Raw genomic sequence first — 23,459 nt, forward strand, 5'->3', positions numbered from 1 at the left:
AAACATACTACAATGGATCCTTGCTAAGGGATTTAAATTGTACTCATTCCACTTACCAGACTTGAAAAAGCCCAGTATTGCTACTTATTGTCACTGGTAGCTATTTCTCATGCTCCCTCTCTGGAAGCGAACCTTAGTTCTACATCACCAGCCAACACCGTGGTAGACCTCTATCCTACCATCGAGAGTTGATAGGGCATATTTCACTAGGAAAACCTAATATGCGCTTCAGATGAATGCAACAGTGAGACAATCACAACAACATGTCCACCTACAGCAGTCCCAGGCCAGTGTTCCTGGTTAAAGGAAAAAACAACAAATCCCATCATAAAGTTATGCAATCTTTCGCTACTCGGTCGCCCCCTCTGTGCAACCATTAACCGTTCTCTCAAGTCCAAACATATGCAAACTTCCCATTCTGCTTAGAAGCCCTCCACATCTTACAATGAGAGGTGAATGATCAAATCAATTTACCTTAGAAAAACAGCAAAATCAAGGGGGCTCCAATATGAGAGAGAGAGAGAGAGAGAGAGAGAGAGAGAGAGAGAGAGAGAGAGAGAGTACATGAAAGCTCTTTAGAACTGATTCATGACTGTAAGTAGCACAACGAACAGTGTCCATAGTTATTTGTGATGAATAGAGCATCTCAACTTGAGGGCACACAATCGCAAGGTTGTATGACAGCCACCCCCTAGACTTCATCATAAATGATACTCCACAACTGTGGAGACTAATGACGACAAGTGTGTCTTTAGTTATGCATGCTTCAAATGTTTGCTCAGCCCGTTTGACTTCGAAAGGCCTGCTGCAGTTGAAGGACTTGTTGTCGCTGCTCAGGAGGTAATGAGTTGATCTGCTCTGGTGTCAAGTTCATGACTTGTTGAAGCAAAGCCTTTTGTTGCTCCAGCTCTATGGGCATCTGCATCTGAACGACTTGCCAATATCATGAATACATAAGACACCAGCAAGCATACATACATACATACAACAGTTTAGAGGCAAAAGCACGATGAACACTTGAAACATTGAAGCTCATCACAACCAGCGAACCCACAAATCAACCCAATGGCGATGTGAATTGTTGGAGCATCAGCAAAGAACAAATCGGAAAGCGCATGCATGTGAACATGGGAAAAACTTAGGCAAAACAGCAGAAACAAGTGAAACATGAAGAAAAGCGCCTCAATGGTGGTACCCCTCACTATATCGAGAGGCTAGTTCTGTAGACAAATGTACGCCAATCCTACAACCTGATAGAAAAGCCTAAAGAGAAAATATGAACCTGGGGCTGATGCTGCGGCTGCTGTGGTGGTTGTGGTTGTGCCAGGGGCTGGTTGAAAACTTGAGATTGATTTGAACCAGGTCCAGGGGCCATAGAGGATGATAATCCAACCCCGCCCACAAAAGGTGGTTGTCCAGGAACCATATGCCCAGTTGGAGTAACCTGTGGGATACCCATAGACCCACTTGATGGAAGCGCTTGGTTCCATGTCGCCGAAGGGGCAGAAGCAGAGGGCACACCCATGTTCAACCCCCTTCCACTGTCCACAGCTCCACCAACCAGTAGCATGCCGCCCAAACCAGCACTAGCATTTCCACCCATGTCCCCTGGCACCTGCATAGAAGAAATTTATCAAGAACCAAATCTCCATAGAGAATTCAGTTTAGCACCTTCTATATCTACTTGGCATGTACCTGGAACATATGTTGTGGCAGTGGTTGACTTGGCAGAGGTGGAGCATGCATTTGCTGAAATGATGCAGCTACATTTGCCTGCTGGGACGATGGACCACCTTGTTGCTGAAGGAAAATAATGATGTTAAGTCACAAGACATACATAAGATAGCAAAAATCCTCCTATCATATATAGACAAGCATTGCACCATATAGGAAGGCTGAGGATGATAAGCCTGCGGAACTGGAGGGGAGGTGAAACCCATTCCCTGTGTGTTCTGCTGTAGCACTTGTGAAGGTGGTGTCAAAGGACGAGGCTGCTGGGGTAAGGGTGGAGGGAGCGAAGGCAGGGGAGGCTGAGAGGGTGCCTGCTGCACAGGTGGCTGCAAAGCTGCTACAGGCGATGAATGAGAAGGTGTCTGCACAGATTGTTGAAACGCAAAGGAAGGCTGATTTGACTGCGACGATACACTTGCCGCTTGCGATTGTTGGAGGTATGGGGATGCCATCTGCGGTGGAGGCTGTTGAGAAGCTGGCAGTGGACTCGAAAGAGGCTGAAATGTACTTCCAGACTGCGATGAAGGTGTAGCTGGTACTTGAAGGGTCGGAGTCTGGGATGAGGACTGTTGCGAAGGTTGTGCTGTTGCCATTGTTACCCCTGGCTGTACAGGTGGCAGCTGCATCAAAGCACACAGGTTAGCGATAACCTGCATTACATCGCTGTGAAAGAGGCAAACAGCTTTGCTAAGACAATAACTTACAGTATCTGGAGCCCTAACCATTCCGAGCATAATCTGAGCCTGTGAATGCATTGTACCTTAAATGAGCAACTGCGATTGATGTTTGGCCATTAAAAAGTAAAAATGCTTTTCTATGGACTTGAATGTTCTGGAAGCTACTAATTACCTGAAAGAGTGTCTTAGTTAGTTGAGGATTTGCAATAAGTATTTGGCGAGCTTGCTGTTGATTCTGTTGAATCAGATCCTGCATAAGCCACCCATCCATAGAAAATAGTGAATCACCATTTTTGTAGAGAGCAGAATATTACCACCGTGATGTGACCACTTACCTTCATTTGAGAGACAATCTGATACAGTTGATGCTTGGACATGCCAGCGATCTGACTTGTCAGGTTGTCAGTGCCCACAGCAGTTGTGGGAGGGGTAGAACTTCCGGGAGTTGACAGTTGAGTATTCATCTCTTTGTCTCTAGTAGCTGTCAATTGAATAGCCTCTGCAAAAGCACATTCTGTCCACAAAGGTTGAGCGACCAACCGTTGAAACAGAACGGATGCTGCTAACCTTATTTTCACACTAAAGATTCTTTCTAGCTCAATTATTGTTAGTAGATGACTTTTAGCACTTTTGTGCACTCTATAAAAATAACTTATAAGCCTTTGAAGTGAGGACAAGGGTGACATTAGCAATCAGATAATGTGAATGGGCGTAGACAAGCAGTTGTAACCATAGTTGCCGGGAGTTTTATGCATAGAGAAACGGAAACGGTCAAGAAACGGGAGAAACGGAGTTTCAATCCCAAGAAGAAACCACGAAACACGAAATGAAAATTTAAGTAATGTTATAAACAAGATATGTAAAACTTGGCATTCATCCTTAACCATTTTATACGATTGACCATCCAAAGCCCTAAGAAAGCTAAATATCATCTAATTTGCCCTACTCGACGTTGTCCACAACAGCAAATTATCACAAGTCATCAAAGCTAAAAGCGTACTACACTGGCATCATCCACTTGTTTCTAGGTGATTTCAACAAAAAGAGTACCAAGTAATTGTTAACATCCATGACAGAAGAGGAAGGAGGGGGGGGGTGGGGCTCGAACAACAAGAGCAAGCCCTACGCAAATTGCCCACGCAACAATATGCCTAATCGTTTTTTCATCAAAATTTGGGTTTGGGAAAATTTTCACCCACATACTGAGCCCGTACAATTTTGGCTCTTAAACTGCAATCACAGGCTAGAAAGTCAAAAAAAATCCTGAGAAACAAGAAACGCGTCTCTAAGAAACGAGAAATGAGAGGAAACGCTAAAACAATTTGAGGGGCAGACATGGAGTTTTGTGCAACTATGGTTGCTCTCTAAAGAGAAGATAGAATCTAGAGAGAGAGGCTCAATTCACAGCACATGAGGATTCTTTGATGAAGAGATAGGTAATGGACCACCTTTTTGGAAAGAGAAAGACTGTGACTAGCCACACGTATGCGATCGTCAATTGCATCAATGACCACGACGCATAACCTTAAAATCAATCACATATTGTTCTCTAAAATCAAAGTAATTGTCCTTGATTGCAAGATATAGCAATAGAGAGAGAGAAAGAGAAAAAAGAACAGAACATACACACATTTAACATTTATACAATTTTCCCCCACAATTTATTCCTCTAGTGAACATACATCGTGCATTCATGTGATGTGGTGGCAATGTGCATAAAGGGATAAACTAGCTACAAGTACCTCTAGAGTCAAATGTGTCTAAAAATATGTCACTAGCCAAATTCATATCCCAAAATGAAAAATATTTTTGCACTATTCCAATGCATATGCGAATGACATTGGATATATTCTGAAAATATGTCACTGGCCAAATTCATACCCCAAAATAAAAAGTATTTCCTGAGTGTACACTATTCCAATGCATATGCAAACGACATTTGATCTCGTCAAAGGGCAAGTTCCCAACTAATGTCTCTTTGGTCTCTGTGGTGAACATCCTCCTCATAGTATGCCGGATTGCATGTGTCACAAGGCCGGCACCACGTGCCAATAAAAAAGAACAGACTGAACAGACTTTTAGCACTTCAATAACAACTGAACTGAAAAAGAGAGAGCACATGCGACACGGAGTTGCGGAATTCCACCCCAGACAGTATTGGCCCAAAAATGTTGGTGCCCCCTTCCGTATTTCTTTATATTACTTGAACTCGGTACAATGCCGGTACTCGCGCTCTGCACCTTCACCCAGAAGAGTGTCAAAGACTAAGCCCTCAGCACTTCTTTAAAGGCCCTTGGCCTTGAAAAGCAGTTTACATGAAAAACTTGAAACTCAAAAGCAACTCGCCCAAAAGCTATAGCAAAAAGCTGCCAGTGTGATTAACGAAAATCCGTACAACTGCCACGTCAACAATCAACGCAAAACGCGGAAATCCATAGTCTGCCACGCATGCCAACGCAAAATCCGGGTTTTTCGTATAGTCTTGCCATGTCATCAACTCTCCAAGCAAAGTGGATCTTGCTTTATTTTATATCCTTTGCGTCACTTGGGCCCCATCGACCGGGGTCCCATAAGTTGGTGGGAACTGCAACTTCTTCTGCTTCTTAGGGTTTAGGCCCCTCGACCGGAATCTGCAAGTTGGCTCAGTTCTTCAGTGGCTTGACACATCAGCAGTTTGTGACATCCCCCTTCTTGAAAGAGAGTAATCGTCCACGATTACCATATATCTGCAAAACAACCCTAGTTAGCTAAAAAATTTCCGAGGGACAATCAGTTTGCTCTTTTTGTGAACAAGTTGGCTTCTCCTTACGGCTCTTTTGTCAAGGAGTTGGCTTCTCCTTTCGTCCAGATCGAAACTCTTGATATTCCGACGTAGTAAAATTAGCCATCACACCTAGACCACACTGATCTTCCATGGGTGTCGATGCACTAAAATTGCATACCCAGACAAACCTCGTCCAATTAGGAATATTCAATGGTTGGCAGATCACAATGCAACACAAATGCTCACATATGCATGTTACAAGACACAACGAACAGCACCATTGAGCACTCCTCCGAGACAAACGGTCTACCGTATAAAGCTACTCAATGACTACCTCGTCACTCCCCCCACAAATAACCTAAAAGATCCGGGCCATGAGTTTCGAGGACTGGTACAACCAAACACTCCCTAGACCGCAACCTGCGTCGCTTGGAGGTTCAAGCATACAACCGAACGCTCCCCAGACATCCCGTCTGCGTCGTTCGAAGGTTTTCTAGCATATAACGAAACGCTCTCCAAACATCCCGTCTGCGTCGTTCCGAGGTTCAAACAATACCAAAACAGCATTTCTCACCACTACACCCGCGAGTCATTGAAATCAATATTAAAACCAGAGTCAAACAATTCAAATCGGCACCAAGATAGGTTCAAAACCATCCATTCCAAACAGGATCACCAAACAAGTTCAAACAAAACTCAAACTTAAAAAGCAATCTCAACATCAATCGAGCTCGAAAAGTCGACCGACTTTCCATCCGGGAACCTGCACCAAAAATTGGGTTAGATTCCTTCCATAAGGTCGTAGCCGACCACACCATGGTCCATCAGCTCTTGGACACACAATGTTCCTCTGGCGGCGTTCGTAGTCCCGAGACATAGCAATCACATTGGACCTCCAAGGTTATCAGCTCGACAAGAGACACCTACTGAGAGATGTCGAGAAATTTCAAGTTACAATCTGCTAGGGTTTATTTCAGGATACCCCACTCTGCCAGAAGTTGCACTCCGAAGGAAGATGTCAGAAACCATATACCTTCGGGCAAAAATTTTCTTGAAAGCTTGCCAAGTCCTTGGAGTGTGAGGGTTGGTAGCTATAGACTTCCATCACTGTGCATGGCACTGCCTCTGAGAAAACAGCAGCTCAAAACAAATCTTGGATCCTGTCACAAAAATACGGAAGCGTAAACAGACTTTAATTGTATTTCAAATACTCAAGAGAATTAGAGAGAGAGAGAGAGAGAGCTTGACACTTCATTGGGGACCAGAAGATGGGTTGTTCCCCCCCCATAAAGAGATTATCTTTATTACTAAGGAAGAATCTTTACAAGCACAAGAACGTGGCAATAGCCCGTCCTCTAGTTTTCTTTTATGCTTCTGACTGAGAGAGTGCGAAAGCTACTCTCTGAATACTGAGAGGGTTTTCCCTCTGCTATGAGATTTTTGGGAAGCTCTTGATAACGAGTCTATCTTCCACAAAACTCAACGGAAGCTCTCGAAAATGAATCCCTTTATGCATAATCATTCCTGCAACAAAAACAAGGGAGAAACACACAAAATGCACGCACACATGCTTGCTGTAATTTTCTGCACATAACCTAAAAATGTTACCTGAGCACCTTCCAAAGCCGAAATAGAGACCTTTTTCGCGATGAAATCACACCAAACTTTGTGTATGCGTAGTGAAGGTAGAGAAGAACTAGATTCTATGTGTATTTTGCTGAAATTCATCCTAAAAGAGATGATTAGGGATTGACAACAGAGAATTTACAACCACCACACTCTACGAAGAGAGTGCCTGCTGCAACGTCTTGGGATGAAACTTCACCAAAAGTTGGCTATGGCTATGAGAACCCTTGTTCTAGAATTTACAACCACCACACTCTACGAAGAGAGTGCCTGCTGCAACGTCTTGGGATGAAACTTCACCAAAAGTTGGCTATGGCTATGAGAACCCTTGTTCTAGACAATGGGAGTATGAGGCCACCACATATGTCGCAAGGGGCTGCTCTCAAGCTTCCATGGAGGGCTCCAATGCGTAGAGCATACTCACAATAGGGAGGTAGGAGCACTGTCAACACTAAGAAATGGGGGACGGGGTGCTCTTATCAAGCCAGCAGGAAGAGGGGACGCTAGGAAGAGAGGAGGGTGAGAGTGAGAGTGGGAGAGCTAGTTTTGTATTGATAAGTGTGCCAAGTGGCACACTTACTTAATAACTTTAAAACCATTCAACTTTCACATTTAAAAGTCCCTAGGCTATTAATGAAATGAGCAAATTAACTCACAACTGCAAACAAAGATGCTACTAATGAAATGTTAGCTGCTCCCCAGCACAATGCTATACCGACACTGCTTTGGCCGTAAAAATAATTCAGGCCTTAGGGTTACTGTTGTTCTAAGGACCCCATCTCATTCCTGTGCTTGCACTAAAGTGCGTAATTTTCTGAGCCTGAAATCTGAGACTACTATCTACCCCTTCATTAAAGGTCCGATCTCCCAATCACTAGGGCTTCAGGGTATTTTCTGCTAGGGTCTCCCTGAGGTGCTCTAGCCCAAACTAGGGCACATCTGAGGCCCCAGAACTGCTAAAACTATTATGATGTACACAACTAATTAGATAATTATTTTCTCGTAAATAAATTAATTATTTACAAAGTCTGACATAGTTACATCCCTCTTAGTTCTATACAACTACCTCAACTGTAGAGCGTCAACATAATTGTGAAAGATGTCAGGGTAGTCCTTGAGATCGGACTCAATCATCCACTTTGCATCTAAAGGGCTGTAATTTTTGAATTTGTGTTAGGTGTAGCGGAATGATTGTTTGCGCATTGCTCAAGATGAGTGCTCCGAACTGTGCTCAAGGTTCCTTTTAGTTCTTATGGAAGGGAGAGCCTTCCGTTCTTAATGGAAAGTGCTATGATCACAAACAAAGTGAATGGACATTGTGCGTGCAAGTGAATGAGACTGAGAGATAGAGAGAGAATAGAGATACGACACCAGAGACGTTGTAAAACCCTCCTCCGAAGGCCCCACTCTCGTCGGCGAGAGTGGTCTACTTATGATTGCACAAAGTGGTACAATGACGATGCAATGGACTGATGCAATCTGGGACTATGTCGATGACGACGACGGTGATGACGACGACAACTTTAGGGCTGAAATATGTGATCTTTTATCTGCTGCTGAATTTCGGGGCTGTTTCGGTGGCTGAAAATGACTGTTTTGGCTGCATTTTTATGGGCTGAAAATGGAGATCTTCTGCAACCAACTAGGGCTGAATCTGCTGCTGTCCAATAGGCTTGAAAACGCTGACCATATGATGCGATAAGGGCTGAAAACCAAAACGCTGGGGCTGATTGCTAACGCTAGCGCTGAGGAAAAGCTGGCGATGATGGTGAGGCTGAAAACGCCAGGGTGCTAAAGTGCTAGCGATTGTGAAAACGCTAGGGCTGATTGCATCTGTGGCAGTGAAGCCAATCTGGAAAACGCCAAGGGTGGGAAGTGTCTGGCGATGAAGGGGGATCTGAAAACACTAGGCTTGGGGATGAAGGTCGCCAAGGCTCGCGGGTGCTGAGGGTACTGCGGGTTCTTGCTGAGAAGATGCCTGTTGAGCATGTGCTCCTGCTGCCTCTTCTGCCATTTAGTGCTAACTTGGGTTTGCTTATATATTAACTTAGCAAAATTGCCCTACATACTTTTGTTTGAAAAGTCACTTAAAAATAATAAGTGAAAAATGTCAAAAATAGGGAAAATAAGCTAAATGCACTGGAAAATTCCCCTAACTGATTCTAATGGATTCTGATGGGAATTCTGATGATCATGCTGTGTGCAACCAAAGGATATGCATCTACCCTGAGTGATTGGTCATGCACAGTCTACGAATAGACTCACAAAAGTGCCAGATCACTTCTAATCTAGACTAACTGGACTGACTGAACCCTTGTCGTGTTGTAGCTTGTCCACAGACACATAGGGCTGGATGTGTCACGTGACATCTCCTCCTTTTCAAAGTGAGGTACTGGTACCGAACTATATGGCGTCGAGGGAGATCGCCAATAGCATCCGGAATCCTGGAAGGGACTCTTCGCCGGCCCACTCTGATATGTGGGTCGTGCGGTACTTGAACTTCATAAAGGTCTGCAACGCTTGCTTCTTTGGGCCGCGTCGAAAGCGACACAAAGTCTTTTGTGGCTCCTTCAATGCTTCAACTTCCTCCAGAGTCGTACTTTTTTCTTCTTCAAGAATCTCCATGGCTGAAAATTCCTGAAGCCATTTCCAACACAAAACCATGAACATACCCATTCCATGTAAAGTGAAGCGAAAAAATCTTGTCTTCCTCAAAGACTATGTATACAATGTAGATGAACATAAAGACGGAGTGACAACCCGTTTATCAAACACATGCAAACAATGGATCGAATCTTTTGCTTATGATCTAGAGCAATCAACTGTGGCAATTCACAACGGAAATGCCCATGCTTGGTGCTCATACTATCATGTGATCTTTCTTCAATTGTGTCATGCCAAGGAAGAGACATGGAACGTGACTTCCTTGAATACATACTTTTCAGCTTTTCATGAAAAATCCGCATACCTTCGTGCTCATTCATGAGAGAAACGTGCTCAACATACAATATGTCATGCCTAGGAAAAGGAATCACATAAAGATGCTGACTAAAATACAGAAAAATTCAAACAATGCATGCGTATCAATCATGCGAACACACAATACTTCTTGTGAGGGTTCTGTGTCCCTAGGCTCGAGAGCCAAGATCGCTTCTTCCTGAACGATCGAATCGTCTTGTAGGGATTCTTTGGACCTCGACTCGAAAGCCAAGATCGGTTCTTCGTGATTGATCGAATCTACAACGAGGTTAGCTTCGCTAGAAAAAACATCAACTAACACATCATCCTTGTGAACAATCACATCTTCTTCATGCAACTCATCATGCTTGTAAGAAATCACATCTTGATCATGCAAAGCATCATGCTTATCTTTGTCATCCAAATCATCATGCTTGTCATTCAATCATCATGCAAATCATTGTCATTCAATTCATCATGCTTCTCATAATCATGCAAATCTTGTGTGCCATGCTTTGGAGAAGAAGAGACTGAAAGAGTCTCCTTTTCCCGAATCTCTTGCATCGGTGCCTGCACTTGATAAAAGAGTCGCAACATCTCTTGCATTCTTGCTTTGTTCTCGCAATCAAATTCTGCTTGTCTTTCTTTGGCTTCCAAGCGTGCTTGCTCGCTCTCACGCGCTATAGCTGCCATTCTTTCTTGGTATTTGCGCTCTATGGCTGCTATTCTTTCTTCGCTTTCTAACTTCCTGCCCATCATCCTCTTGTCGAAAGCGTCCATAGCAGTTAGTGCAATCCTTGTCGTAGATGGGAAAGGGGGAGGGTCGGAAAAACCTCCTGCTAGGGAAAATTCTTCTTCGCCTCTCTCATGCTCATCTGACATCGCCTCCCAGCGAAGCATCCATTCCGCTTCGAGTGATGACCATTCTGAAGTCGTGGGTGCTTGTGGGTTCTTCTGGTCTTAAGTTCTTAAGTTCACGAGAAACTTGGGTTCTTGGGGGTCTTGGGGTTCTTAAGTTCCGGAGGAACTTGGGTTTTTGGGGGTCTTGGTTCTTGGGGTTCTTGAGTTCTTGAGGTTCTTGAGGTTTCCTTTCGCTTGCAAACCGTGTTTGAGAAGGATCTTCTCTTCACCCGAGTTCTACTCCTTTCTGCGGGTGCACCCCTTGGCGGTCTTGCGCTCACACCAAGGTTGCTTTTTCTCACCTCACGTCGATTGGCCGGCCGCTAAGTGCACGGTCCGCTCTCAATGAGTGAAAAGAGAGACAAGGGGAGGCTGGACAAGCCCTTCTTTCTTGGGATTCCTGTCACTCTTCAACAAAACACGACTCGGAATTGACACGCCCAAGAAAACTTGGGTTCGTGCGACCTCAACAAGCAAAAAAATTCGTGGTTCTTGTGGTTCTTTCCTTGAGTGATACAGAACACTGCCAAAGCTCTGATACCAATGTTAGGTGCAGCGGAATGATTGTTTGCGCTTTGCTCAAGATGAGTGCTCCGAACTGTGCTCAAGGTTCCTTTTAGTTCTTATGGAAGGGAGAGCCTTCCGTTCTTAATGGAAAGTGCTATGATCACAAACAAAGTGAATGGACATTATGCGTGCAAGTGAATGAGACTGAGAGATAGAGAGAGAAGAGAGATACGACACCAAAGACGTTGTAAAACCCTCCTCCGAAGGCCCCACTCTCGTTGGCGAGAGTCGTCTACTTATGATTGCACAAAGTGGTACAATGACGATGCAATGGACTGATGCAATCTGGGACTATGCCGATGACGACGTTGATGACGACGACGACTTTAGGGCTGAAATCTGTGATCTTTTATCTGCTGAATTTCGAGGCTGTTTCGGTGGCTGAAAATGACTGTTTTGGCTGCGTTTTTATGGGCTGAAAATGGAGATCTTCTGCAACCAACTAGGGTTGAATCTGCTGCTGTCCAATAGGCTTGAAAACGCTGACCATCTGATGCGATAAGGGCTGAAAACCAAAACACTGGGGCTGATTGCTAACGCTAGCAAAAACGCTAGGGCTGAGGAAAAGCTGGCGATGATGGGGAGGCTGAAAACCCCAGGGTGCTGAAGTGCTAGTGATTGTGAAAACGCTAGGGCTGATTGTATCTGTGGCGGTGAAGCCAATCTGGAAAACGCCAGGGGTGGAAAGTGTCTGGCGATGAAGGGGGATCTGAAAACGCTAGGCTTGGGGATGGAGGTCGCCAAGGCTCGCGGGTGCTGAGGGTACTGTGGGTTCTTGCTGAGAAGATGCCTGTTGAGCTGTGCTCCTGCTGCCTCTTCTGCCATTTAGTGCTAACTTGGGTTTGCTTATATATTACCTTAGCAAAATTGCCCTACCTACTTTTGTTGGAAAGTCACTTAAAAATAATAAGTGAAAAATGTCAAAAATAGGGAAAATAGGCTAAATGCACTGGAAAATTCCCCTAACTGATTCTGATGGGAATTCTGATGATCATGTTGTGTGCAACCAGAGGATATGCATCTATCCTGAGTGACTGGTCATGCACGGTCTACGAATAGACTCACAAAAGTGCCAGATCACTTCTAATCTAGACTGACTGGACTGACTGAACCCTTGTCGTGTTGTAGCTTGTCCACGGACACATAGGGCTGGATGTGTCAGGTGACAACTTGACTAGATACTTTCGATGTAGGCTCCCGGACTTTAGTTGTCTCTCAGAGTGGTGTATTATCTGTTCAGGCTGAAGGGTTTCCTCAGTCTCTTCGACTTCTGGAGGATCTTCTTGTACTGGTGCCACTGGAGGAGGACCAACATATGATCGGAGGAGACTTACATGAAAAGCATTATGGATGCGCCAATGAGAAGGCAAATCCAATCTAAAAGTCACGCCATTGAATTTATCTGTAATCTTGAAAGGGCTGTAAAATCTATGGGAAAGTTTAACAACTTTCCCTTTGTTAAACTTTCCCTTTTCTGACACGCTTTTTCAATCTAGGTTTCTCAAACCTAAGCAGGACATATTGTCCTTTTTCAAGATTGAGATTCCTTCTGTGCTGGTCTGCTTTTCTCTTCTGTTGCTCGAGTACGAAGAATCGCTTGCTTTACTTGTTGATAGGCAATATCAATATTGTGCACAAATTCATCTACGGCGAAGATGTTTTCTTTGGTAACCAAAAGAGGAAGTAAGAGTGGCTTCCCATAAATAATTTCGAAGGGAGCTTTACCAGTTGAGGAATGTATGGTATTATTATACGCAAACTCAACTAACGGTAAGTACCGTTCCCATTCAGATTGTCGTTCCGAAACATAGCACTTGAAGAGGTCTAAAACAGTGGCATTAGCGATTTAGCTTTGACCATCTGTTTAAGGATGATAAGCTAACAAAAAATCAAGCTTAGTTCCCAAGTTCTCGAACAATGCTTGCCAAATTAGACTAGTCATGCGAGGATCCCTATCGCTAACAATGGTCTTTGACAATCCATGGTGTTTAAAAATCTGGGCTAGAAATATTCTAGCCATGTGATCAGCCTTGATCGTCTTCTTAACTCGAATGAAACGTGCTTGCTTACTGAATTTGTCTACTATAGTCCAGATTGCATCATTTCCATTCTTGGATCTAGGAAGATCCGTAATAAAATCCATGGCAATACTTTCCCAGGGCATGTTCGGCACAGGGAGTGGCTGAAGCTTACCATAAACTTTATGTCTGTCATATTTCACTTTTTGGCAGACTAAACACTCGCGTACATATTTATCAATGTCCTTCCGGAGTGTTGGCCAAAAGAAACATCTTTCGAGGGCACGGCACTAGTGGTAGCAGCAATTCCCCGATGCCCGGCATAAGGAGAATTATGTGCTTCATCCATCACCTTCTGTCGTAAGGGTTGAGCTATGCATATTGCTTGTTGACGATATAGCGTATTATCCCTAATGGAATAAGGTGGCCTTGAGTGACCAACTTGAAGATCTGCCCAAATTGTCTGGATCTTGAGGATACATTTCACTGAGAGATTCTAGTTCCTCATGATAAATTGTTGTCAGTGCATTGATCTTTGGACGCCTGGAGAGAGCATCTGCAACTGCATTCTTTGTTCCAGAAGTGTGTAAAATCTGAAAATGGAACATTGAAAGAAAGTTGGCCCATCTCATCTACTTTTCTGATAACTTTCTGTGTGAGAAAGTAGCGAAGACTCTGATGATCTGTCTTGATTATGAAATCAGCTCCTAAGATATAATATTTCCAAATGGAAAGAGCATGAATTACTGCCATTAGCTCTTTCTCATATATGGAAGCATGCAACGCTGCATCTTTAAAGCGCCGAATTTCGTAGGCTATGGCGTGACCCTCTTGGCTCAAAACTGCTCCTACACAATCTCCAGATGCATCGCAGTATACCTCGAAAGGTTTGCGAAGATCAGGGACGGTGAGAACAGGTCCATGACTAAGTAGATTCTTAAGCTTGTCAAAAGCTTGTTTTTGTCCAGGCCCCCAATGGAATGGAATCCGCTTCTTTGTCACATCATGGCGGCAAAGGCTCGAATGAAACGCCGATAATAGGAACAAAGGCCGAGAAAACTTCATACATCATGTACTGGAGTTGGCGTAGGCCATTCTACAACTGCTTGAATCTTATCAGGGTCCATTCTCACCTGATTGTGAGATACTATATGGCCCAAATAGTGGATTTCTTTTAGAAAGAACTCACTCTTCTTAGCATTCACAAATAATTTGTGTTTGCGTAATTCTTCAAACACTGATGCGAGATGCTTATAGTGTTCGTCTTCCGTCTCTGAGAAGATTAAGACGTCATCGAAGAAAACTCTTGTAAATCTTCTATATGAGTGAAAAATTATATCCATCATTCTGTTGAATGTGGTTGGTGCATTAGTGAGTCCAAAAGGCATCACTAAGAATTCATACAACCCGAAGGTTGTTCTAAATGAAGTCTTATGCACATCCTGAGGAGCTATGCGGATTTGGTGATACCCGCTCTTCAAATCTTTTCGCCTAAAGACACTTGCTCCTTGTAACTTATCAAGTATGTCATCAATCCGAGGGATTGAGAATCGATTCTTGATTGTGATCTTGTTTAAAGATCTATAGTCTATGCACATGCGGAATGTGCCATCCTTTTTCTGTACTAGCAAGACAAGTGAACAATATGGAGAAGTACTAGGCCTTATTAAGCCCTTCTCCAAAAGTTCGTTAACCTGCTTGAGGATTTCCTTTTGTTGGATTAAACTAACACGATAAGGGGGCTGATTTGGAGGAGAACTTCCTGGGATCAAATCAATTGTATGATCCTCAGGTCGAGAAGGTGGGAGTTCATTTGGAAGTTCATCTGCAAAACAGTCTTTAAAACTTTTTAATTCTTTTTTGCTCTAAAGAGGAAGAGAGTTGTGAAGCAGACACATCTCTCTCTTGCAAAAATTAAGTACGTTGAAACACACTTTTTCATTACTTTCTTGATTGCAATGTGATTGCCGATGGAAATACGCCAATCACCTACATCCGCAAGTACAAGATATTCCTTTCCTTTATGATCAAAGGATAAAGTTTTTTGAACATAGTCAGGAATGGGATGCATCTTGTAGTGCCAAGGCATTCCCAAGATGCCATCACACCCTTCAAGTGAAGCTAGTAAGAAAGACTCTTGATCTTTGTAGTTCTCAACCTTCAAATTCAGCTTTCCTATGATTGGAGTAGAGCTGGAGTTCTGCCCTTTGAAAGCAGATTGTGCTTGAATAGAAACTCCAAAACGGTTGGGCTGTAAATTCAAGTCATAAGCTAGCTTTGTAGAGATGAAATTGTCTGTACTGCCAAGATCAAACAAAATAAGAGCCCGTTGGTTGTTGATACTACCCCATGCTTTAAGAAGAGCTCTTTCTTTTCCATCCTTTGTCGTATTCCCCTGTACATCTGGACTGCATTAGAAGAGGGTGGTTGCGGGGTTTTAGTAGGGCAATCACCCTTCATATGTCCAGTTTGTCCACACTCAAAGCATCTTCCTTCGCTGATGTAGGTTCTCAATTCAGCAAGAGAGAGATATTTCCATTTCTTGGGTTGATTTGGCTTTGCTTCTGCATCGGAGGTGTCTCTTTTCTTCTTTTGAGAAGAAGTAGAGGTAGGTTGTTCATGGAGAGCCTTCTGCTTGGCATGATAGTTGCTTTGCTCCATCTTCCTGGGAGTACCCTTGTCATGTATTCCATCAGCTATGCGAGCTGATTCCATAAGTATCTGCAAGTTACCTCGAGGGTAAAACTTCATAGCCTTTTGCAAGGCTTCATGCGATCCTGCTTCCAACTTGCGCATCCTCTCCAAATCTTCAATCTTCTTGAATGGAGTGACTTTCAAGAGAACGTCCCAAAACCTATCCACATAGCGTGGAACAGTTTCGTTCTCTAACTATGAGAGTCGATCCCATTCTTTCTTTACCTCTTCCTCATAGTCTGGAGTAAGGAACTGTGCATAGAACTCCTTCTTGAAGGAGTCCAGTCTTGGGGTTTGTGTTTTTCTAGGATCAGGGTTAACCACTATAACAAACTGCTGACGTGTCAAAGCCTAAAGAATGGAGCCAACTTACAGATGTGGTCGAGGGGCCTAAACCCTAAGAAGAACAAGTAACATAAGAAGAAGTCCTACCAACTTATGGGGACCCCGTCCGATGGGGCCCAAGTGGCAAACGGATTAAAATATAAAGCATGACCCGCACACACGCAAAAACTGATGTCGTGGCAGATTTTCGAAAATTGCACTGGCATGATGACGTGGCAGGCTGTACGGATTTCCACGTTTTGTGTTGGCTGATGACGTGGCAGGCTGTATGGATTTCCGAGATTTACGGTAACAGCTTTTTGGCTTTGCTTTTAAACCAGATGCTTTTGAGTTTGAAGGCTTTTTCATGTAAGCTGCTTTTTAGGCCAAGGGCCTTTAAATATGAGGTTAGGGCTTCTTGAAGAAGGTGTAGAGTCTGGAGTACCGGCTTGTACTGTGTTAATGCAATATAAAGAAATACCGAAAAGGGGCGTCAAAGTTTGGGGCCAATACTCTCTGGGGTGGAATTTCGCCACTCCGTGTCGCGTGTCGTCTCTCTCTTTCAGTTCAGATTTTATTAAAGTGTTAAAAATCTGTTTAGTCTGTTCTTTTCTATTGGCACGTGGTGCTCGTCTTGTGATAGTGGTATCAAAGCATCAGGCGTGTGCTTTTCTGAAAGCATACCGGTCCTACAAAAGAACAGACAAAGCTATATTGGAATTTTATTTGAGGTTTTCTAGCATACAACGGAACGCTCCCCAAGCATCGGCCTGCGTCGTTCCGAGGTTTTCAAACATACAACGAAACGCTCCCTAGGCATCGGCTTGCATCGTTCCGAGGTTCAAACAATACCAAAACAGCATTTCTCACTTCTCCATCCGGAGTAAAATCACCAATCATTGAAACCAGTATCAAACCAAAGTCAAACAATTCAAATCGGCACCAAAACAGGTTCAAAATAGATACCATCCATTTCAAACAAATTACAAACAGGATCATCAAACAAGATCAAACAGAACTCAAACTTAAGCAATCTCGACATCAGTCGAGCTCGAAGAGTCGACTGACTTTCCATCTTGAAACCTGCACCAAAAGTTAGGGTTAGGTTGAGCTCGAAAAGTCGACTGACTTTCCATCTTGAAACCTGCACCAAAAATTAGAGTTAGGTTCCTTCCATGAGGTCGTAGCCGAGCACAACATGGTCCATCAGCTCTTGGACAGACAGTGTTTCTTTGGCGGCGATTGTAGTCCCAAGAGATGGCAATCACACCGAACCTCCAAGGTCATCTGCTCGTGAAGAGATGTCTACTGAGAGATGTCGAGAAATTTCAAGTTATAATCTGCTAGGGTTTCCATGGCAAGCATTTCAGGATACCCACTCTGCCAGAAGTTGCACTCCGAAGGAAGATGTCAGAAACCATATAACTTTGGACAAATTTTTTTTTTGAAAGCTTGCCAAGTACTTGGAGTGTGCGGCTTGGTAGCTATAGACATCAACATCTACATGGCACTGCTTCTGAGAAAAACAGTGACTTGAAACAAATCTAGATCCTTCTCTTGCAAGTGATCTTAATTGGCTTATGCCCTGTAAGACATGAGCGGTGAAGACGGGAGCGCGCCCGATGCGCGATGAAGTAAGGGTGGGAGTGGCTAATAAGTCCGGGTTCCAATATAGCTATGTCTGCTCTTTTGTAGGACCAGTATGATTTCAAAAAAGCACACGCCTGATGCTTCGATACCACTGTCATAGGACGGGCACCACGTGCCAATAGAAAAGAACAGACTAAACAGACTTTTAGCACTTCAATAACAACTGAACTGAAAAGAGAGAGAGCACAAGCGACACGGAGTGGCGGAATTCCATCCCAGAGAGTATTGGCCCCAAAACGTTGGCGCCCCTTTCGGTATTTCTTTATATTACTTGAACTCGGTACAATGCCGGTACTCGCGCTCTGCACCTTCACCTAGAAGAGTGCCAGAGACTGAACCCTCTACACTAATTTTAAGGCCCTTGGCCTTGAAAAGCAGTTTACATGAAAAACTTGAAACTCAAAAGCAATTGGCCCAATAGCTACAGCAAAAAGCTGCCAGTGTGATTTACGAAAATCCGTACAATTTTCACGTCAACAGTCAACGCAAAACGCAAAAATCCGTACAGTTTGCTACGTCATCATGTCAACGTAGAATCCGGGTTTTTCGTACAGTCTTGCCATGTCATCAACTCTCCACGCAAAGTGGATCTTGCTTATTTTATATCCTTTGCGTCACTTGGGCCCCATCGGACTGGGTCCCATAAGTTGGTGGAAACTTCAACTCCTTCTGCTTCTTAGGGCTTAGGCCCGTCGGCCGGGACCTGCAAGTTGGCTCAGATCTTCAATGGCTTGACACGTCAACAATTTGTGACAGCATGCCATCGGCCATACCATGTCATCATTCATGCGTTGATTCATAATCGTCAATCATCATTGACTCGTACAAATTTCATAAAGTAAAAACAAATTTCACAATTCATGTCTCATATCCGAGAACGACAAAATCCATTCCTAAGTCATCGTCACTCCTTGATCTGCTAGTATACTCAATGTCAACAATAACTCCTTGTTTCTATGCTTCAGCTGAATCTTTCATTTTCTCGCGTCGAGCTCGCCATAGTACGTGTAGAACCGAGGCATGCCCAATAAAACATCACATCCTACTAGCTCCATAATGTAGAGATCGACTGAATCTGAAAAGTCTGAGTGATCCAATCAATGGTATCGATGATGTGTAAGTTCCATTGGCACCCTTTTGCATATTCGTCCATGCCCAATCTTGCAATTGACAACACACGGATCGTGAATCAAAGAAGATGAGCACATCTTGATCTCTAACTTTTCCCCAAGCAACTTAACATGGTTCATTGAATGGATCAAAGATGGGGATTTCTATCAAGTTAGAAATCAACCCAATTGAAGATTATTAGCTTTGGTATCGACTAGAGGTGGCCGTTTGTTGTTTGGAATTATCGAACAATCACGAGAAATATGGCCGTGAACTCCACGCTTGCCACTGTCAGAAGTGGCAACGGAAGACGGAAGGATATGGTTGGCAATAGTAGCAACACCTGCACAACCTCTAGTGTCCGCCAAAGTAGCAACCTCCGAATGTGGAACCTCCAAGAGCAACCTTATTGCAATGATCTCCTAATCTACAAGGTACACGCATGAGGAGAGTCACCTAGGGCAGGATACAACACAGAAGGAGAGAGATCTGCAAAATCGCAAAGACACATGGGAGAGGGAGATCTTGAACAAAATACGCTAGAGAGAAAAGTGTTGGGAGAGAGAAAACAGTGAACACTGGAGAGAGAGAAAGAGAGGGACCCAAAACGATGGCTCTGACTACAATGCATAAAAACCATAAACTACAATACATGGTGTGGGCAACCCCGCCCTATATATGGAAATAACCAGATCGCCCAACCTCCCCAAAAAATAAAACCTTACTCATAGCAATAGGTGCCCAACATCTCTTATCCAATGAAGAACAACCACCACCTCCAAATGTGGAACCTCCGAGAGCGCCCCATTGCAGTGATCTCCTAGATCTGCAAGGTGCTGCAAGAGGAGAGTCGCCTAGGACAGGTGAAGGCATGGTAGGAGAGAGATCTGCAAAAAACGCCAAGGCATAGGGGAGAGAGGGCAATCTGGAACAAAAACAATAGAGGGAGAAACGTTGGAGAGAGAAAACGTTGCTAGAGAGAACGTTGGAGGGAGAGAGAGAGAGAGAGAGAGAGAGAGAGAGAGAGAGAGAGAGAGAGAGAGAGAGACTCAAAATGCTTGCTCTTATTGCAATGCATAAAAACGATAAATTATAATACATGGGGTGGGCAACCCCCTCCCTATATAGATGAATAACCAGATTGACGACCTCTCCAAGAACCCCCCCCCCCCCCCGATTCTAAAAAAGAGGGATAAAAGCTGGAAAAAAATAAAACCTCGCCCGTAAGTGGAAACCAATGGCAAAGGGCTTGCTCGAGACCTCGGGCCATCAAGAGGCAACCTATATGACACCACCAACAATATATGGTGGGCAAAACAATGGCAGAAATAGGCCAAAAAGGAGAAAACTACCTTCAATAGGCCGGGCACAACCACAAAACGGTCCTCACTACCTCTAATCAGCCCCTAGGAAATACTAGGGCACTAGCAGCTCCCAGGTTTGGCTAGAGGGTAAGAAACACTAACAATAACACCTTCCTTCGGATTAATACTTCAAAATTGAACCGTTGGGTAGAAGTGTCAGAGGATGTGCTCATTCTTTGTTCCGAGTGTTAGGTGCAGCGGAATGATTGTTTGCGCTTTGCTCAAGATGAGTGCTCCGAACTGTGCTCAAGGTTCCTTTTAGTTCTTATGGAAGGGAGAGCCTTCCGTTCTTAATGGAAAGTGCTATGATCACAAACAAAGTGAATGGACACTGTGTGTGCAGGTGTATGAGACTGAGAGATAGAGAGAGAATATGACACCAGAGACATTGTAAAACCCTCCTCCAAAGGCCCCACACTTGTCAGCGAGAGTGGTCTACTTATTGATTGCACAAAGTGGTACAATGACGATGCAATGGACTGATGCAACCTGGGACTATGTTGGTGACGACGGACGGGGATGACGACGACGAATTTAGGGCTGAAATCTGCGATCTTCTATCTGCTGTCCATAAACACGCTATGGCTGAAAATCTGGGACTATTTTCGGTGGCTGAAAATGACTGATTTGGCTGCGTTTTTGAGCGCTGAAACTGGGGATCTTCTGCATGAATCTAGGGTTGAATCTGCTTGTACGTGACACATCCAACCCTATGTGTCCCTGGACAAGCTACAGCACGACAAGGGTTCAGTCAGTCCAATCAGTCTAGATTAGAAGTGATCTGACACTTTTGTGAGTCTATTCGTAGACCGTGCATGCCCAGTCACTTGGTATAGATGCATATCCTCTGGTTGCACATAGCATGATCATCAAGATTCGCATCAGAATCCATTAGAATCAGTTAGGGGATTTTTCCAGTGCATTTAGCCTATTTTTCCTATTTTTGACATTTTTCACTTATTATTTTTAAGTGACTTTCCAACAAAAGTAGGTAGGGCAATTTTGCTAAGTTTGTATCTAAGCAAATCCAGGTTAGCACTAAATGGGAGAAGAGGCAGCAGGAGCACATGCTCAACAGGCACCTTCTCCAAGGACTTCTGGCGTTTTTGCTCCACAGCAATTTGGCTAGCGTTTTTGGACAAGACACCAGATCAGCTAAAACCGGCCTGTATAATCCAAAAAGGGCGGTAGACCTTAGACTTAAACCTTATTTGCTTTCACCCATTTAATTTGTCGCCCACTTTACCTGCACTTTCAAGACACAACAAAGGGGAAAGAGATACAAGCTGCTAGATTGCACCTGTAGGAGAAGACCGACACTAGATTGGCCCCTAAATAGGCGCCCCTTTTGGTATTTCTTTATTCTTTAAAAGAGGGAATAAACGTTGTGGTTCCCTACAAGCTGCCCCGCACAACCTTGGCTGAATTTCAACTATTCTGGCCCGATTTCGGCAGCATAACTGTACTAGGACCCTTCACAGTCAATATTCCCACGCATTGAATGACTTTCCAGATGTCACGAGCGTGTGACTACTATCTATCCTTTTTGTTGATTTCTTTCTTATTATCTATTTACTTTCACTTTTTGGAAACACCCCTCGGGAAATCTAACTGCCCTGCATTGCATAGCTAGTGTGGAACTGTCCAGAGGGAGTCCAGGCCTAAGGGCAAGAGAGCACTAAGGTTGGACAAGGACTATGGTTAGCCAAGTGGGGTCATTGACTAGCCAAAGTGGAATCCTTTGCTACAGAGGCTACATTTCAGTTCTGGATGTGGCCGCAGTGTACAAAGAGGGTCGGATGACCTAGAAAGATACAATGGCAGCATCTCCTAAAATTTAGGGAACTGCTAATTTGCGACCTGAAAATGTGTTGACGTCATTACCTCCGGAATGACAAGGGGAACATTTTCTTACTCTGCCGTGAAGTCAACTGGGCAACCGGTTGGGAGATTTTTAGGCGGCAACCCCGAAACGGGAAAATGCTTGTAAATGTGCCAAGTGGCACATTCTGGTGCACTTGCCTCATGCAACAAGAAGTCGCGCTGAATTTAGGAGGGGGAGAGCCTCATTTTCAAATTTGTCACAGGTTCAGAGCTATGGAGTGCTTGCTTTCCCTCTTATGCACAGTGCGGTGCCAGGAGTGATGCCCTGCACGCTACGCACTGCCCTCTCTCTCCCCTTTGGCAGTATGTTATGCCCCTCTAGTGGGCTCTTCATTTGACCAATGTACAGTTGTGTGGGTTCATGCGCGATTGCCGAGGCAAGAGCCTCTTGCACAGGTATTGGATTAGCTAGCGGCTAATCCCCCCGCAGGTACAGGTGAATTCGGAGAGGTTTCACGCCAGAAATCTCGTCCGATTCAAAGGGAAAGTAGCCCTACAGGTGCGGGAGCTCGAGGACTTGCTAAGGATGCGACCGGCACGCGAAACGGAGCCCGAAACAGTAAATTACAGCCTGCTGTGTATTTTTGCAGGTTTAGGGTTTTGGCCCTAAACGGACCCTAATACCCCCAGGAGGTTCGGGGACGCAAGGGGACCGCTATACAGGTGATCTGGCGCAATTTCAGGGCTGAAAACAGAGAATTCAGCGTGCTGCAGATTCTCGCCAGGTTTTGCAAAGTGCCCGTATGCGTCGGGAAAGTCGGCCAATGCGTGGGAATACTGACTGTGAAGGGTTCTAGTACAGTTATGTTGCCGAAATCGGGCTGGAATAGTGGAAATTCAGCCGAGTTTGTGCGGGGCAGCTTGTAGGGAACCACAGCGTTTATTCCCTCTTTTGAACAATAAAGAAATACCGGAAGGGGCGCCTAAGTTAGGGGCCAATCTGGTGTCCGTCTACTCATACAGGTGCAATCTAGCAGCCTGTATCCCTCTCCCCTTTGTTGTGTCTTGAAAGTACAGGTAAAATAGACGACTAATAATGGGTGAAAGCTAAATCAAGGTTTAAAGAAAAGTCTACCGCCCTTTTTGGATTGAACAGGCCGGTTTCACCCGACGCATACCGACACTTCGCAAAACATGGCGAGAATCTGCAGCACGCTGAATTCTCTGTTTTCTGCCCCGAAAATGCACCAGA

General features: G+C 44.3%; 1 protein-coding gene across 6 annotated transcripts in view; it reads right to left on the reverse strand.

The window, feature by feature from the left end:
- Positions 1–561: 561 nt before the first annotated feature.
- Positions 562–23,459, reverse strand: part of LOC147458577 (uncharacterized) — a 72,169-nt gene continuing 49,271 nt past the window's right edge. For 2 of the 6 annotated variants that reach the window (XM_086513235.1, XM_086513234.1), the window contains 8 exons: positions 6,206–6,332; positions 2,744–2,907; positions 2,581–2,658; positions 2,436–2,474; positions 1,884–2,351; positions 1,696–1,800; positions 1,283–1,615; positions 562–925 (listed from right to left, as the gene is read on the reverse strand). In XM_086513235.1, the coding sequence (XP_086369361.1) occupies positions 779–925; positions 1,283–1,615; positions 1,696–1,800; positions 1,884–2,351; positions 2,436–2,474; positions 2,581–2,658; positions 2,744–2,872 (1,299 nt within the window). In that variant the 5' untranslated portion in view covers positions 2,873–2,907; positions 6,206–6,332 and the 3' untranslated portion in view covers positions 562–778. Of the gene's footprint in view, positions 926–1,282; positions 1,616–1,695; positions 1,801–1,883; positions 2,352–2,435; positions 2,475–2,580; positions 2,659–2,743; positions 2,923–6,205; positions 6,333–23,459 lie in introns of all 6 variants that reach the window. The other 4 variants (XM_086513233.1, XM_086513232.1, XM_086513231.1 and 1 more) reach the window with 2 other exon arrangements.

Source organism: Adiantum capillus-veneris, chromosome 5 (assembly GCF_014529385.1).
Source record: "Adiantum capillus-veneris isolate H3 chromosome 5, ASM1452938v2, whole genome shotgun sequence".
NCBI classification, from domain to species: Eukaryota; Viridiplantae; Streptophyta; class Polypodiopsida; order Polypodiales; family Pteridaceae; genus Adiantum; species Adiantum capillus-veneris.